This window comes from Anas platyrhynchos, chromosome 15 (assembly GCF_047663525.1).
Source record: "Anas platyrhynchos isolate ZD024472 breed Pekin duck chromosome 15, IASCAAS_PekinDuck_T2T, whole genome shotgun sequence".
NCBI classification, from domain to species: Eukaryota; Metazoa; Chordata; class Aves; order Anseriformes; family Anatidae; genus Anas; species Anas platyrhynchos.
The window spans coordinates 16,366,646-16,380,367 of NC_092601.1; the positions used below are offsets into that span (position 1 = coordinate 16,366,646).

Sequence of the window (13,722 nt, forward strand, 5' to 3'; positions counted from 1 at the left end):
GCTGCGAGCACATATAGGAACGTCCACTGGGACCAGCTGGCTCAGCACTCCCGCTGTCAGCTCCTCTTCCCAAATCTCAAGTACAGACAGGACTGGAGCGCTGGAATTTCCAGTTACGTGTGTGCTCGGGGAATTTTGTTCATAGAAAATGTGTTTTAAAGATGACCCACAAAGGAAGATGAATAGGTTGCTGCTTTCTTCCTGGTTGATTGTTGCCATTTATGGCCATGAGTGAGATTAGTGGTGGTTTGGCGTTTTGGCTTAGAAATATCAAGCGCCTCGGGTCTTGGTTACCTGTTTTGCTTCCAGGCCTGTGAGCAGGGTCTGGGCTTGGAGAGGAAACCCCCTCTTAACCCTCAGATGAGGGAGAGCCTCCATAAGAGAATCGGTGCCTGCTGTTTGTCCTGTGTTTCAGTTACACAGAAGATAATGACAAATTAAATCCAGAGGCCCTGCAGTCAGGACTGACTCGTTTGACATCTGGGCTGAATACCAACCTGCTGTATTTGCAGTCATCGGGGAAAGCAGGGACCGGGGTGGAGAAAGACCTGCATTTCCAGTGCAAATGTAAATAAGATCAAGAGCAGGGCCCATAAGCAGAGAAAAAGCCCTGCCCGGAGAGCCAGACTGACTGGAGCAGCCTGCGTTAGGACTAGCCATGGGTTTCTTCCAGTCCTGGGGCGTTTGTGGACCAGACAGCTGTTGCCAGCCTCGAATGGGATCTGAGATAGGTTGAGGAACCTCCCCAGGCTCCCAGCAGTTGTAAGAGGAGCTGGGCTCCGACTGAGGACCCGCCACGCGATGAACAATGTGGCGGTGTAGATAAGACACGAGGCTGAACGCAAGGCAGCAGCAGGACATGGGGTGGGCTGTAAAGGAGGAAGGAAGCCAACAGCCACGCTGGACCCTGGCATTTCTCTCGATGCTGATGGCCAGCAGGTGAGAGGAGAAACCTTCCCTGCTGCTCAGGAGCACTCGTCCCAGTGCTGGCCCATGGGAACCTCCCACGGAGGCAGGTTCCTTTCACTGCTGGGCTGTCTCAGAGCAGACTTTGATCATCTCTGACTAATGCAGTTTTCTTAGCCCAAAGAAGGCAAGCACATACCATGCTGTCCCGGTCCAAGAGGGCAAACAAACAAATCTAGTGCTAATATCAAGATATGGTGTCCTGTACAGTATCTCTTAACTGTTCATGGCCGGGCTGACCTGGTGATTATTATTATTATTTTATTTTTTTTTCCCTGGGAAACTCTTGGGTCATTTCCCTCCCCGGGTTCTTAACACTGATACAGTCTGCACAGCTCATTTTTTTTTGTCAGCGTGACGAAAGCCCAGTGGCCAGAGCACTTGGTGTGCTCGGGTGAACTGCCGTCTGCAGTGCTGTAAGTGGTTTTCAGTGCTTGATACGATTTAATGCGGTAAGGCCTGCTAAAGGAGATTACAGATGGGTATAATGCAAGTCAGGGCAGGCTCCAGGTCAGCAATCCCTCACTTCAAAGAGCAGGACAACTCCTCCTCCTCCGGCCACAGTCCCATCCATGAGCTGACACCTCAGAAAGCCCGTTTTTTTTTTTTAATGAAGCTGAGGCTTTGTGCCCTCAGAGGGGACTTCCAGGAGGAGACGAGTTGTGTTTGAATGCCCTGGGACTTCCTGGGACATTTGCATGCAGCCAGCACGCTGCAGTGCATGTTCTCTAATGAGAGGATGGGGCCCCCCTGACCTGGGGGGGGCCGTTTCTGGCCAGCGCTGCCCGACAAGGCTCGGAGACAACCACACAAGGAGGCCCTTCAGGGCTAAATCCCGAGAGCTGCAGCCATTCCCCTTTGCCAAGGACATCACTAATTCCTGGTGGCGGCTTGATTCCGTAAGCGGCTCAGGGAGGTGACTTTCCAGGTCACCAGCTAATTGCAGGTGAAGTGCCAGTGACTGTCTCCAGCCGGAGCGAAAGTTGGGAGCTCTAAGGGAAGAAAGGGTGTAAAACGTGTTTGCTCAGCTCTCTTTAGCTGAGCCAGCTCCCCCTGGGCAGCTAAAGGGAAGCAAGAGAGGGCTGGGTGGCTTGCAACCAGCCTCGGCCGAGCCCCGCTGTCTGCTCCACCAGAGAAATCCTGGTACATCGCGGGTGCTGAGCCAGGCAGGGGGAGCTCAGCCCAGCCTGGTGGTCTTTCCAAACCTCCTGGTGCCCACACAGCCCCTGGCTCCCTTGGGTGCTGGAGAGGAGGAGGAGGAGGCAGCCTGACCACTCATTCCCTGCACATGTTCTCCTCTGAGCCTCGCCTGCTGCTGGTGGCCTCAAGAGCCAGGACACGGCTAAAGAAACTCCTCCGCCGCCCTTCCTGTCCCTTGGCACATCCCCACTCCTGTGTGGGGAAACGAACAACGATGGAGAAGCTGCAGCCAAAAAATAAAAATAAAAATCCCCCCTTCTCCAGCGCCTGGTGTTCCTCAGAGGAAACCAGCCGGCTCCCCCCTGCTCGCCGGGGTCGGGAGCAGTGAGTAATGCTCGCAGGCCGCCCTGCCCGGCACCGCATTCTTTTCTCCAGCATGTAATGGCCCAAAGGAGGCATAAAGCAAGCGAGCCTTGCTGGAGCGGCCGGCGGAGGAGCTGCGCACGCCTCGCGTCCGAGAAGTGTCGGGGAAGGCTGCAAAACCCCCGGCCTCGCTTTACCACGGGGCTGATCGCCAGGAGCAGTGAGAGAGCTGGGAGAAGGGAAAAAAGAAAACCCCACAAAGTGTTAACGGAGAGAAAACGTCGCTTTCTGCCCTTTGGAGTGTGTAAAATCAGCTCTGCTCCCTGCCCAGTGCTGTCCCTCTCTCTGCACCCGCTCCTCTCCCTGCCTGAGCTCCTCTCCGCCACCACCCCTCTGGTTCTTTGTGTCTCAACGCATTTTTCCGCAGCGATCAGAGGCTGCTTCAGGAGGACCGAGGGCAGGAGAGCAGAGCTGGCGCCCCGTTTCCCTCTCATCATCCCTCCTGGCCTTTTTCCTGCTCTGCTCCCACCCCCAGCGGCTGCCATCGCCTCCTCCTCGCCCCGTTTCCCCAGAACCCCGGGTTATGAGCCCAGTTAGGCTCCAACCAACCAGTTCCACCTCCCCCGTGGCAAACTGGTGCTTCCAGTAACTTCCAGTCTGCCCGGCCCAGTGTCTGCACCTACAGCCCAGGAGGGAGGCTGGGGAGACAAAGGGCAGAAACCAGCAGGTCCACCCCGAGCGCAGCGTGACGCCGGAGCAGGATCAGGGCAGGCAGAGGATTAAAGAGCCCACGGAGCCTGTTCCCTGCCTTTCATCTGCTGCGAGCGTGACACCAGCACAGCAGCCATTAGCTCTTCAAAGCCGGGCAAGGCTGCAGGAGCCTGGGGAAGGCAGCGTGCCTGCGAGCCAGGCTCGGAGCTCCTGGGGTGGGAATTGGGAACGCAAAGCGTCAGCCGGCCCCGCTTTCCCTGGGTGTCAGAGCGCAAGGGAGAGCTCCCTCGCTGCGCCCTTTCCCTGCTCCACCCCTGTGTAAGAGCCCCGTGGCCCTGCGCTGAGTCCATTTCATCCACTTCACAGGCTTTCACTGCCTCCACCCAGCCGGCAGCCTGCCAGAGCATGAGTCTCCCAGCCTCAGCTCAGGCCTCCCTCGCTCCTGGGCCACGAGCAGGGTGAAGCAGAGCGAGCTGCTTGGCAGGAGACACCCCAAAACAGAAGAGGCCACACACCCGGTGTGGGGACACCAAAGCAGCTCTGTCCCAGGGAGAAGTTCCATCCCAGGGAGAAACCAGCTGCTCCACTGGAAAATGAGGGAAGAAAAGCACAGGCAGCCTTTTGGAGGGGTTGGATGCCCACCAAAACCCATTCTTTCCAGGAGCACCATGCCCTGCCCGCCCCTGCACCAGCTGGGGATCTCCAGCCCAGGAGCCAAACTCCTGCTCCCCATATCACCAGCAGCCACCTGGCTCCCACCCCAGCGCGATAGCCGACCCCCGCAGCCTGGCATAGCAAGATCAGAGCAGGTACCAACCGTCAAGAATAAAGAAAGAACCAGCAACACCAGTCGAGCCTCTATTGTGTGCACTTTTATTTGAACTGGTCTTAAGTCAGTGTACAGGTAGCCCCTCTCTCCCCCGCATACTGGCACTTCTCCTAGGCAGGGGGGACTGTAAAGCCTTCATTCACATCTATCACTGGGGAACACAGCCCGCTCGCTGAACAAATCAAAGAGAAAGGATCAAGTGTGTTTTGTTTTAAGGCGGAAGATACAAAAAGACACTTGTTGGATTACATAATTTACAGACAAGCGTTTACAACCTAACACCAGGAACTGGTATCGGCTCTTCCAAGCTGGGCTGTTGCCTTCACAGAGGCGAGTAACTTCCTGTAACAATGCATTATAACAATATTTGGAATGACTATTACAAAAAGAAACAAATGTACAATCAAAGTCCTCAGATGCATTGTAGAACTTTGGGGGCGTTCGCTCCAACATGTTTCATTTTAAGACTGCTGCTGATACCTTCACCATTCCAGTTTTTTAATCCTGAGTCAAGCGCCAAAAAAAACAAATAAAGCCATGCCAATCTTGTCTTGTTTTACACGCATTTATGGGTTTCATTTTGTCACAAGGGTGTGGGTGTTGGTAACAGTCCGGTTTAGAAGCATTTGCGGTGGACAATGGAGGGTCCGGATTCATCATACTCCTGCTTGCTGATCCACATCTGCTGGAAGGTGGACAGGGAGGCCAGGATGGAGCCTCCAATCCAGACAGAGTACTTGCGCTCAGGCGGGGCGATGATCTGTGGGAGAGAAGAGGTGCTCAGCTGCAGCGTGCTGCTACGAGGTTTGCTCCTGCGCAGCCCTGCAGCAGCTAATCCCCTCGCCAAGGCGCTCCGAGGGCCAAGCAGGCTTACTTAGGGCATGGCCTCACACACACCACCCCCACTCGCAGCACAGAAATCCCATTATTCACGGGGCTGAGCAGGTGCCACCCCACACAGAGCAGGGTGGTGAGGCTGCACCGCTCCAAGCATGGTTCCCACCTCCTGTAGGAGTTTAGCTCAGGGCCCTCCACCCACTCGTTTGCATTTCAGCAGCAGGAGGTGTGCCGGGAGGCTCCCAGGGCTCCAGCTTACCTTGATTTTCATCGTGCTGGGTGCCAGGGCTGTGATCTCCTTCTGCATCCTGTCAGCGATGCCCGGGTACATTGTGGTACCACCAGACAGCACCGTGTTGGCGTACAGGTCCTTACGGATGTCCACATCACACTTCATGATGGAGTTGAAGGTAGTTTCGTGGATGCCACAGGACTCCATACCTGTGAGGAAGGAGCAGTCTCAAGTCAGCAAGGGCTGGGGAACACACAAGAGAGCCTGAGCAGCTACTGGGGGCAACTGATAGACAATCACAACTCTTCAAGGGGATGGCATTACAGGCAAAGCCATGTCTGACATGCTCAGCCTCCTGCTCTACTGCTGAGAGTCCCTCAAACAGCTCCAGGCTGGGAGATGTGATGGGACAGGTTAAGATTTTGCAGTAGAACACAAGTACTCTGGCAGCTGACTCCAGTCTCTAGCTGACCTTAAACAGAAAGGACACAGGGTCTCCAAAATGAGCTGGACTTACCCAAGAAAGATGGCTGGAAGAGGGCCTCGGGGCACCTGAACCTCTCATTGCCAATGGTGATGACCTGGCCATCAGGGAGTTCATAGCTCTTCTCCAGGGAGGAGCTAGAGGCAGCTGTGGCCATCTCCTGCTCGAAATCCAGGGCGACATAGCACAGCTTCTCCTTGATGTCACGCACAATTTCTCTCTCGGCTGTGGTGGTGAAGCTGTAGCCTCTCTCTGTCAGGATCTTCATGAGGTAGTCCGTCAGGTCACGGCCAGCCAGATCCAGACGGAGGATGGCATGGGGGAGGGCGTAGCCTTCGTAGATGGGCACAGTGTGGGTAACACCATCACCAGAGTCCATCACAATACCAGTGGTACGACCAGAGGCATACAGGGACAGCACAGCCTGGATGGCTACATACATGGCTGGGGTGTTGAAGGTCTCAAACATGATCTAGGGGAGAGAGAAGGAAAGGTTGAGTCAAACAGAATAAAACGAGGTTCTCGCTACAGGCCTAAACCAAGTCCATGCAAGTGAAACCACTTTATTTTATTTATTACTTTTGCCCCCAGATAAGAGCCTCATCTTTGCTCCCCCAGGAAGGAGGGGTGCTTATCTCGCCTGGCCTCCACCCACACCTGCCAGGTCAGAGCCTGAGCAAGGACACCACCGCCACAGGCCCATCCGCATGACACAGCAAGGAACAAACAAGTGCCAGATCAACTACGGTACGGTCACTCAAGGCCAGTAAATGGATTAGTGTCTAGTCAGAAATAGCAGTTAGACAAGTTGCTAGTTCAGTCTCAGAGAAAGCCAGCTTAGAAGAGCAAACAAAACCTGTCAAGGTCCAGCAAAGAGGAGACTCAGGTCAGGAAAGGAAAACCCTGCAAAGATGGCAAAAAGGGAGAACAGTGGTGAAGGCAGAGAGAGGGCAACATGGAAGAGGAGAGCTGGCCTGCAGCAACATCTGCTGTAGCTCCAAGCTCAGGAGTTCTACACACCTGTGTCATCTTCTCTCTGTTGGCTTTGGGGTTCAGGGGAGCCTCTGTGAGCAGCACAGGGTGCTCCTCAGGGGCTACTCTCAGCTCATTGTAGAAGGTGTGGTGCCAGATCTTCTCCATGTCATCCCAGTTGGTGACAATACCGTGTTCAATGGGGTACTTCAGGGTCAGGATACCTCTTTTGCTCTGAGCTTCATCACCAACATAGCTGTCTTTCTGGCCCATGCCAACCATCACACCCTGCACAACAAAGAAAAAGCATGAAGTTTAACCGAAGGACAAGCCCTGTTAGGCAAGTAACATTTTTCCAAAGCCACATCTCTATAATTACTGTTCCTCTTGTGTCAGAAAAATCATTCAGTCAGCAGCTCCAACGCATGCTGCATGAAGGCTCCACAGGAGGCTGTGCACTCAGCCAGTTCCTGTTGCAGTGCAGAAGCCTCTTGTGCCACATAGGAAATAAAAGGGCTTCTTGCAGCTCGCTGCCTTTAGCAGAAATGATTTCACCAAAGGTCCTCTCCATTGTCTGGAAGCAGCACCCCAGCCACATCGTACCTGATGTCTGGGGCGACCCACGATGGATGGGAAGACGGCACGGGGGGCATCGTCCCCGGCGAAACCGGCCTTGCACATACCGGAGCCATTGTCAACAACGAGCGCAGCAATATCATCATCCATGGCTGGCTGCGGAAGAAGAGAGATGGAACGTGAGCACCGCCGGCCACACACCAGCAACCAAACCCCATCCTGCAGGGGGAATCGCCCCTGGAGGCAGCAGCCAGAGAGGGGAGAGCCAGCGGTGTACAGGGCTCATGTGCGGGGCTCTGCGATGCCTCGGAGGCCTTCCCCACCCATTTCCTTCCTGCCAGAGCCTGCACCGCTTCGCCCGGCGCCCGCTAGAGGGTGCGGCGCCTTCCAGATTTCGGCAGCGCACAGATTTGGGACAAAGGAAGTCCCTGCGCCCTCTCGCATTATTACCATAAAAGGCAATAAGGCTGCAGCTCGCTGCTCCTCGCCAGCCGCCAGCTTTCGGGGGGCCGCCGCCAGCCACTCCCCCGACCCCTCCCCAGCCCCGGGGAGCCCCACGGCCACTCCCCACCCCCCCACCCTCTTTGGGGGCTGCCACCTCCTGGGGAGGGGGCACTCACCACCCTCCCTGCCTCCCCCCACTCCTCCTCCTCCTCTTCATCCCGTCACGCCCAAGCTGCCCGCACACCTCCGGGGGGCGGCTTCCAGGAGGCAGCCGCCGAGCTCCCGGCTTCGGGAAGGGGCAGGGAAGCGGGCTCGGCCCCGGGGGGTACCGGGGTGGGGGGGTGCAGGGAGCCGAGCCCTGGCTCTGCCTGCGGGCGGTGCCGGCCGGGGGCGGCTCCTGGGACATGTGCCCGAGTGGTGCCGGCCCTGCCCTGCACACGGGGGGCTTCTCCTCTTCCCCCCCCCCCTCCTTTTTTCCCTTTGTTCCAGAGCGCCCCTCGTAACGGGGAGCCGCCCACACCCCCCCCCACACACAGAGAAACCCACCCGTTTTCTGCATGGGGGTGCTGAGGGAGCCGCCCCCCTGTCCCCACAAGGGGAACGTGCCCCCCCCCCAGTCCCTACAAGGGGACACTGCCCATCCTGACCCCACCAGGATGAGGGGAATCGCCCCTCGACCCCACAAGGGGTGCTGAGGGGAGTCGCCCCCCCCCCCCATCCCCTCACACACAGCCATAGCAGGGCCGGGGGGGGGGCAGCCCTGAGCAGACAAAGCCCCACGCCCCAGCCCACCGCCACAAATCCTCTTAGGAGGCGGATTAACCGCACACACCACGTTAGGAGAGGGGGGGGCACACCATAAAGCCCCCCTCACACCTCCACCACCCCCCTCAGCACCCCAAAGCGCCTCAGCGCTCCTCTCCTCACACACCCCCCCCTCCACAGCACTACCCAGACCCCTCACCCCCCTCCACCCCCGAGCAGATCCCACGGATACCGACCCCAAAACCCCACCGCCAGCGAGGCGAGGGCCCCCTACACCCCCCCCCACACACCCCTTTCCTTTTACCCCCCGGTCCCCCCTCACCTTCGGGGAGTTGCGCGGTCAGAGGCGGGCGGGCGGCGGGAGCGGGGCACGGGCGGGCGCACGGGGCGAAGGCAGAGCTCGCAGCGACTCCCGCCCGCCGCGCGCCCCGCCTTTTATACCGGCCGCCGCCGCCGCCGCCTCGCCATAAAAGGAAACTTTCCGAGCGCGCGGCCCTGATTGGCCCCCGCCGCGCCTCCCCGCCTCGCGCGCCGGCCCCGCCCCCTCCTCCTCCTCCCTCCCCCCCCTCCCTCCTCGCGCCCCGCCCCGGCGCGCGCCCGCCCCGCCCCGCCCCGCCCGGCGCGCGCGCGCGCCCTCCCCCCCCCCCTCCCAACCTCCCCCCCCCCCAGCGGAACAAATACACAAATAAATAAATAATTAAATGGGTGGGGGGCGATTTTTTTAATTGATTGATTTATTATTTTTTTTTGGGGGGGGGCGCAACGCCACACCCCGATTTGGCACTGCTTTGATTAGGGGGGGTAATTGCACGGCCACCCCCACTGTTGTCGCTTTGAAGCAGGGTGCAGAAATGGGGAGCGGCCGCTGCTCGGTGCTCAGGGCACGGTGCTCGGTGCATGCTGACCACTGCATGGTGCTCAGTGCATGGTGCTTGGTGCTCGGTGCATGGTGCACAGTGCCCTGTGCATGGTGCTCAATGCATGCTGACCACTGCACGGTGCTCGGTGCATGGTGCTTGGTGCTCTGTGCATGGTGTCCTGTGCATGGTGCTCAGTGCATGGTGCTTGGTGCATGCTGACCACTGCATGGTGCACAGTGCACAGTGCATGGTGCATGGTGCACAGTGCATAGTACACAGTGCCCTGTGCATGGTGCTCAGTGCATGCTGACCACTGCACAGTGCTCGGTGCATGGTGCTCAGTGCTCTGTGCATGGTGTCTTGTGCATGGTGCTCAGTGCATGGTGCCCCTGTGCATGGTGCTCGGTGCATGCTGCGTGCTGCCCGGTACCTGGTGCACGGTGCCCAGTGCCCGGTGCATGTTGCTCAGTGCCCCCCCAGCCCATTACCAGCCACAGGCATCAGGAAACAGGCACAGAGCCCAGCGAGGCGCTGGTCAAGCAGGGCCCAGCCCTGCCCTGCACACAAAAGCAAGAATTTGGCCGAATTTGGGTGATTTTCACATCTTTCCCATTTTCCACAGGCACCCAGCCGGGGATGAGGATTGCACTGAGGGCAGCGCCCGCAGAGAGGCCAGGGGCAGCTGCACGGGGCCTCGCAGCTCTGCACGAGCACGGGCTGGTTAATTAAGTTAATTAAGGAGGCCCGTAAGTAAAGGCACAGCAGCCGCCCGCAAGCTGTTGCCGGCTCGGAGCAGGCAGACGTCAGCATGGGGACTTCCAGTGCCCGCTCTTGGCAGGTCGGGAACAGGGTTTGTAGGGCAGAAAAATGAATGACCAAACACAAAATGCTTGGAAAAAGGAAAGAAAAAGGCTAAAAACGCCCATTTTTCACAGCACGCCCTCGGTGGGCATTGCAGGGATTTTTTGCAGCGGGATCTTTGTCGCGGGGATGCTGCGAGGATGGGGCGCAGAGGACGGGGACCCCTGGAAAATCCTCCCAGATGGAGGCTGGAGGTGGCCTCCAGGCACCCGGCCTCGTCCCCCCCTGGCCGGGGGTGGCCGCGGGGACACCCAGCACCCGGTGCCACCACCCCTGGTGCCACCCCCGGTGGTGCGGAGCGGCCCCGCGGGCGCACGGTGCCGGATCCCGGCGGTAAAATGGGAGTCGTCGCTGTTAATTACCTACCTGGCGGGGAATTAATTACTGTTTGCGCTCCGCTTTTCAAAGGGCTGGTTATTAATTAGGAGATCGCGCGTCAAAGAAGGGGAGCCACGAGGCATGGGTGGCGCTGAGGGCGCAGGGCACCCGCTGATAAGGGGGCTGCAGGCGGCCCTGGCAGGAAAACGTCCCACAAAAACCACGGGTTTGGGACCGGGATCGTCACCGGGAGGCCGCCAGCGGATGGGAGGCCAAGAGGGGAATCACGGGGCAATTAGCGCTCGCCTTGATTACACAGCCCCAGCCCCGCCGGGTGCATGTCTCTGGGATGGGCAGGATGTGGCCCACGGTGCCCGGCGCACGATGTGACCGAGCTGGGACCCTCCTGGGGCCATCCCAAGAGCCAAGAGGAGAGAAAAAGGGGAACAGCGCGGGGAGCACCCCAATCCCCAGATCTGTGGGGTCGGGATGTCCCCGAGGGTGCTGGCGGCCACCACCCTGCGGGCAGCCCGCAGCCAGCCGCGGCCCCCCCGTGCCCCTGTTGTGCTCCAATTCTCCCTGCCCGACCTTGGGCTCGGACAAAAGCATGCGGAGGAGAGGAGGAGGAGGAGGAGGAGGAGGCCCCGACACGGCCGGGTGCCCTCCAGCCTCCCCCTTGTCACTTTTTGCCCCAATTTCTGCGCCCCGGGGTGAGCGCTTGGGGCTCTGCGTCCCACTCATCCTCTTCCAGCCCCCCTTGGCACAGCAGCTCAGTGCCCCGTGCCATCGTGATGCTGGGACAGAAGTGGAAAATTTGGGGGCCTGCTGGGCTGCCTCGCATCGCCCCGAACTCGGGGATGTTTCTGGGAGCCTCCCCTCCCTTCCCGCTCCCCGAGGGGAAGAGGGAAAGGCGCCGGCCACATCCCCTATTGCACGGGCGCCATCCCGGCCCCTTCCTCTTTTTCGGTTCAGCCCTTGCCACGTCGGCTCCAGCGGGAATCGGCAGGAGGTGAAAACCCAGCACGAAGCCCGGGGCTGTGCCCGGCTCCCCCTCAACCCCTCAGCCCCCAGCTCCCCCTCTCCGGGCACAGATTTGGGGTAAAACCTCCCCGCTGCGCGGCGGTGCGCGGCCGCCAGCATCCTCCTCGCTGCGTCGCGGCCTCTCTCATCTCCCCCTCCTCCTCCAAGCCTCGCTCTGCGCTCTCCTCCATCAATCCCCGAGGTTCTGGCTCCTTCCTATCGATCTCCCGGGAGCTCCCTGCGATTTATCAGCCCCTCCTGCAGCAGGGCCGAGCGCCCTTCCCTTTGCGGAGCTCCACGCACCCGGTGCCGCTGCCCCCAGCCCGCTGCACCCCCCCAGCGGGCAGGGTGTCCTCGCACCCAGCATCTCCCCCGCCCCAGGCAAATTATGATTTTCTATCATGCTGGAAAACAGCAGAAATCCACCGTTTTCCATCCCCGGAGGGAATTGGCTGCGGGTGTTGAGGAGGGCACGGGAGCGAAGCCGCCTTCCCCCCGCCGAGCCCGGCTGCTTCGCTTGACCTTGGCAGCGGGAGCCGGCCCTGGTGTCGGATTTGTTTCCTCCCAAGGCCGTTCCCCAGCTCAGCACGATCGCAGCAGCACGCACAGAGCCCACTCAGCCGCCCCCTGCACCCTTGGGGTTTGCTCTCCCCCGGCAATGGGACGGGGCCGAGCCGAGCCCTGTGCTCGGCGGAGCCCCCCGCAGACCCCCCGGTGCCGGGGGTTTTTCCTCCAGCTAAAAACAGAAGGGGAAGAGAAAGAGCTGACGCTCGCCGGGCTTTCTCTGCGAGTGTCAGCCCTCTGACAGCACCCACGGGGGGGCCCAAACCCACCCTGGTGCAGCCCTGGGGGGGCTTTTCCCTAGGGATGCTCCGGGGCTTCGCCACCCCGCTCCGGCACGCACCGCGCCATGCAGCCCGGGGTCTTTTCAGCTCCTTCTTAATTACTTTAGAAATTGATTTTTCCCACTGGCTGGCCATAAAGGCGAGGAGGCAGCTGGAGGGCTCGCTGCCAGCGCCGTACCTAGGAAATGAAGCAGGGATGGGGACGGCCGAGTGCCCTGAGATTCGCTTTGATCTCCACCAGGCTTGGTGGACGGCAACGCGCAAAGGGCACCCCCGTCAGAGATGGCCCCTGGAGGCAGGGGGAGAGCCCTGCCTTTGTTTTGGGTGCTGGAAACCAAAATCCAGCGAGCACGGATGTGCGGTGGTGTGGGCCAGCACCCTGGGTGCCACCCAGCACCCGGATTTTGGAGAGCACCCGTCGCAAAGCCCGGTGGTGCCGGCACCCGTCCCTGCTGCGCTTTGTTGCCCTCTCAGCCCCTTGCCCCAGAAATTTCCCCCTCTCCCTCCAGACGATATTTCCGAGTGTGCTTTGGCTGGTTTCACGCATTCCTGCTGGCAGCAGATAAGATCTCGGGAGAAAGTCAAACAGGAGCCGTCGATGCCGGGCGCTAATTGTCACTCCCCCGTGCGCAGCCGGCGCTCCGCCGGCTCTGGAGGATTTTTCCCAGGACGGGAGCAGACACCACCACGCTCACCCCGTCCTGTATCCGTGTGCCAGGGGTTGTGCATCGCCCTCCTGCTGCCTCCGAGGAGCTCAGCAGCCTCCTGGGCCTCCAGCACCGTGGGTGCCCCCTGGGCTGTTCCATCCTGGGGACCCAGGTGCCCACCCCACAGCTGGAAAAGGATTTGGGGGAGATAACCCGACCCTCGCCTCGGTGACCGCGGGGCTCTGCCAACACCGCTCCGTGGCCATCGTTTTGCACATCGGGTTTCCCTGCCAGCCCTGGGTTTGCTTGGCCGAGGTGGGGGATGAGCAAGAAGAGGAAGCGGCAGCAGCCAAACGCGGTGCTGGGAATGAGGAAGCCTCGGGGCAGCCACATCGAGGGGTGCTGGGGGGACAGGGAGGAGGGTGAGACCTCAACCAGGGCCCCAAAACACCGTGGTGCCCTGCCCGGACCCGTGCCAGGAAGGGGTTTTCTCCTGCCCAGCTGGGTCACCAAACACGGGGCATCGCCCCGCAGCCAAACCCAGACCTCCTCCCGCGGCTTTGCGCTCTGCAAAAAGAAAAATAAAATAATAAAAGAGGAGGAAACACCACCTCCTGCCCCGCCGAGCGAGAAGGAGAGGATGGGGTGGTGGGGAGCAGAAGGCAGGGGTCCCCTGTGCTCGCCCACCTCCCTGGGTGTGCGTTTCGGTGCCCACCCGATGCCCCGAGCTGGCAGCACTCGCACCGCTGGCGGCCCGGGGAAATCAGCCTTAAATGGCAAAACCTGGCTGCAGCGTAACCGATGGGCCTGGCTGGGGGAAAAAACGGCGGAAACAGGAAACCAAAGAGCAGC

At 59.8% G+C, this 13,722-nt stretch overlaps 1 protein-coding gene across 1 annotated transcript; it reads right to left on the minus strand.

Moving 5' to 3' along the window:
- Nucleotides 1-4,040: 4,040 nt before the first annotated feature.
- On the minus strand, nt 4,041-8,667 carry ACTB (actin beta). The gene is given in 6 exon segments (NM_001310421.1): nt 4,041-4,769; nt 5,106-5,287; nt 5,596-6,034; nt 6,583-6,822; nt 7,138-7,266; nt 8,642-8,667. Coding segments are annotated over 5 exon segments (1,128 nt in total). The 5' UTR covers nt 7,261-7,266; nt 8,642-8,667; the 3' UTR covers nt 4,041-4,625.
- Between the last annotated feature and the right edge of the window lie 5,055 nt (nt 8,668-13,722).